The sequence below is a fragment of the Diospyros lotus genome, chromosome 9, assembly GCF_014633365.1.
Source record: "Diospyros lotus cultivar Yz01 chromosome 9, ASM1463336v1, whole genome shotgun sequence".
In the NCBI taxonomy this organism is placed as follows: domain Eukaryota; kingdom Viridiplantae; phylum Streptophyta; class Magnoliopsida; order Ericales; family Ebenaceae; genus Diospyros; species Diospyros lotus.
The window spans coordinates 23,712,140-23,715,268 of NC_068346.1; the positions used below are offsets into that span (position 1 = coordinate 23,712,140).

The window sequence follows — 3,129 nt, forward strand, 5'->3', positions numbered from 1 at the left end:
GTATGAATAAAGATATGACTATAAAATATATATAAGTATATTTTATTAAATTTGCAAGATTTACATAATTAGTTCTAATGATATATGCTCCAAGTCATCAAAATCTAATATTAAGATACTAATACTAATAGTAAAATTATTTGACTAGGAGTTCATTATTATTTTTTTTAAATATCATTACTAACATAAGCGTTATAAACTATATTGGGGAAACAAGCCCCAACTATTCTTACAAGCGCTCACATTGAGGTAAAACCTTGTTAGTTGATCTCTTATTCCATCATCATATTTGACGTGTATTGACAGACAATTAGAACTAATTTGCTTGCAGTATATTTGTTTAAACATCACATATAGCATGATGTTGTTCTTTATTAGGGTTGAATTTATTATGTTAAAATGCGCTTGTTTCTTTTTTTTTTTTTTTTTTTTTATCTTTTTAATAATTCAATGCCTTGAACACAATGTAAATGCTGATTATTTTGATTAGTAGCCTCACAATTCGATTGCTTGGGCCATTTCAAGTAAAGATGATTAAATTGTTTTTTTTTTTTAATTTTGATTTGGTTCAAGCTTTAAATGCAAAACACCACTAGAAAAGATAGAGCAGACATTTGAAATTTTGAAAACGATGGTTTTAGGTCTGCATATGAGGCCAGGCCCAACAAAAAAGTCTTTAGGATTTAGCCAACCAACCAACCCAAGCCAACTAAAACTATTTGGAGGGCTGCATGCATCAATCATATCTCAGTCTCAGGGCAGTTTATTTAAAAAAGGAAGTGCAAGAAGAAGGTGAAGAAGAACCAAATTAACTCACCAATAGAACTAACCGCAGTCTAAATGATTGATCTTCAGAGCTATTAGCTAGATATCTACTAGGAAACGGGATTTCTATTTACTTATTAATTTCTGAGGAAATTTGAGTTGATTGAAAATTATAGGATGCTACGTACTATAAAAGGGTATGTAAACTGTGTGTTGAGAACAGATGATATGTCTTGGCACATTTGCAATATATTTCATGTGGTTAGGTGATTTGCCAAACCCATATGATACGATATGATGATCCAAGTAGGACGAGAAGAGAGCACAAGTTAACTAGAAAAGCACATTAATTTGAATGAATTGAAAGGCCCATATATATATATATATATATATCAATGTGCCTGCCCATAATCTCAAACAAAGTGACCCACGGACGGAACTGGCCAAGTACAATGTCATTCATGCTAACCAATGGGCATGCATGGGCCGGGGGAGGCCGCTGCCCTATAACAATAATCTGGCATCTATACCTTACTTTGTTTGCACCCAATAGATCAGCTGCCAGCGTATATTTCTAGCTATTCATATGTTGTTATATGGAACTCAAAATTATGACATATATAAATGTGAAGAAAATGGTTCATTTGTATTTCTTTTATTAAATTATTATTAAAATTAGAGAAAGAGAGAGACCGGAGTTGAATTATATCTGTAGCTGGGCTTGATAGAAGCAGCTCACATGAGGGAGTTGATAAAATTAATCCCTGCACATGCGAATTGGACTTCTCCAGAGACATTAATTATTTGGTCACTACTGTCAGTAGTATTGTCTTCAAGCAATTTACGCGTTGAAGAATTACATCAATGATCAATTATTATATATATATGTATATACTAATGAATACTGATATAAATAAATTAATTAATAAATAGATATAGGAGATCAATGGGCGGGGCTGGGTTTTATAACTCAATAATTATAATGATGATGATGATCAGCAAAAGCTCCAAAGCCTGATATCAGCTTCTCCTTCATAGACATCATCATCATCATCCACCATGAATGGGGGTTGAGTGTCATCAAACTGCAGTGGCGCCCCCCCATACCCATTCATGAGCATATCGGCGTACTTTGGTGACTCTTCAAGGTTGTAGTAGCATTGTGCGATGGAAGACGAGCTGGGCTCCGGCTCCTCCTCCTCCTCCTCCTCAGCAGCTTCATCACAACAACACTGCGTCTGCTTGGAGGTATCCAGCTGCAGCAGCAAGGATGGGATATCATCCTCCTCCTGATCCTGAATATGATTAGTCATGGACATTATTGCCGGCGATGAGGAGGTGGAGGTGGGAGGGGGCGCTGGAGGTGGGGAGGCGGCGGCGGCGGAAGCTGCAAATCTCTGGATGGATTTGGGGGATAAGAGGGTGGCCGCAGGTGTAGTGGTGTTTTGGGCGATGGGGAAGTTGAGGGAGGCGGAGGCGCCCCTGAGACAGAGAAGAGCAGCGTCGTAGGCTCTGGCGGCTGCCTCTGGGGTGGAATAAGAGCCCAGCCATATTCTAGTTTTCTGGCTGGGTGCCCTAATCTCAGATACCCATGACCCCCAGCTCCTCATTCTCACCCCCTTGTACTTCTTCTTCGTCATTGCCACCATGCCTAATTTGTTTGCTTCTACCTCTGCCTCTGATTGCGGCTCCGTCTTCTTCCTCACCATTCTCGCAGTCGCAGGCAGACAGCCAGACAGAATCAATCAATGCTCTCTCTCTCTCTCTCTGTCTCTCTCGTTGGCCCGCCCTTTAGTGAAATAATGTTGGTTCTTTTGCTATGTATGCATGTATATGTGACGATATTGGAATCAGATTCTAACAAGTGATCGCTGAGAAGAGGAGATTGATATTTATAGACGCAGCGGGCTTTAATAATATATTATAGTATATATAGCAGATCCTAACCCCTAGTGAAGGAACAGTAACATGAAATGGGAGACAGATAATTTCCAGTTTTTTTTGCCTTCAACGTGACAGAACATTAATATATAAATATATATATAATCAATCTAATCTCATTTGATAAAATGACTATTTTATCCTTTCATGCACCCTGCCTCGAATAATTTTTGGATTCATTGGCTCAACCCTACAACAAATTAATTAAAATATCAACATCAACAAGTTTACCCAAAACAAATAAAAAATAAAAGGTTCATGAAACCCAATTGGCTGTTCGATCGTACTAAGTATAACTGTGCTATAAACAAACCAAGTCTTTTCAAATATGCAACCAACTAGTTAGTAAAGCTTTTGCGTGACTACTTTTTAATTCAAATTTGAAGGCCTCCTCTACTGTACAGGTGCCAATCGCACGCAGCC

The 3,129-nt window shown here is 38.0% G+C and overlaps 1 protein-coding gene across 1 annotated transcript; it reads right to left on the reverse strand.

The window, feature by feature from the left end:
• Positions 1-1,463: 1,463 nt before the first annotated feature.
• Positions 1,464-2,636, reverse strand: LOC127810295 (ethylene-responsive transcription factor ERF014-like). The gene has a single exon (XM_052349683.1). The coding sequence runs from the start codon at positions 2,472-2,474 to the stop codon at positions 1,761-1,763; it is 714 nt and encodes a 237-aa protein (XP_052205643.1). The 5' UTR covers positions 2,475-2,636; the 3' UTR covers positions 1,464-1,760.
• Between the last annotated feature and the right edge of the window lie 493 nt (positions 2,637-3,129).

Bases quoted from the DNA above. Each gene is read 5' to 3' on its own strand.
- LOC127810295 (XM_052349683.1), bottom strand. From the start codon at position 2,474: ATGGTGAGGAAGAAGACGGAGCCGCAATCAGAGGCAGAGGTAGAAGCA.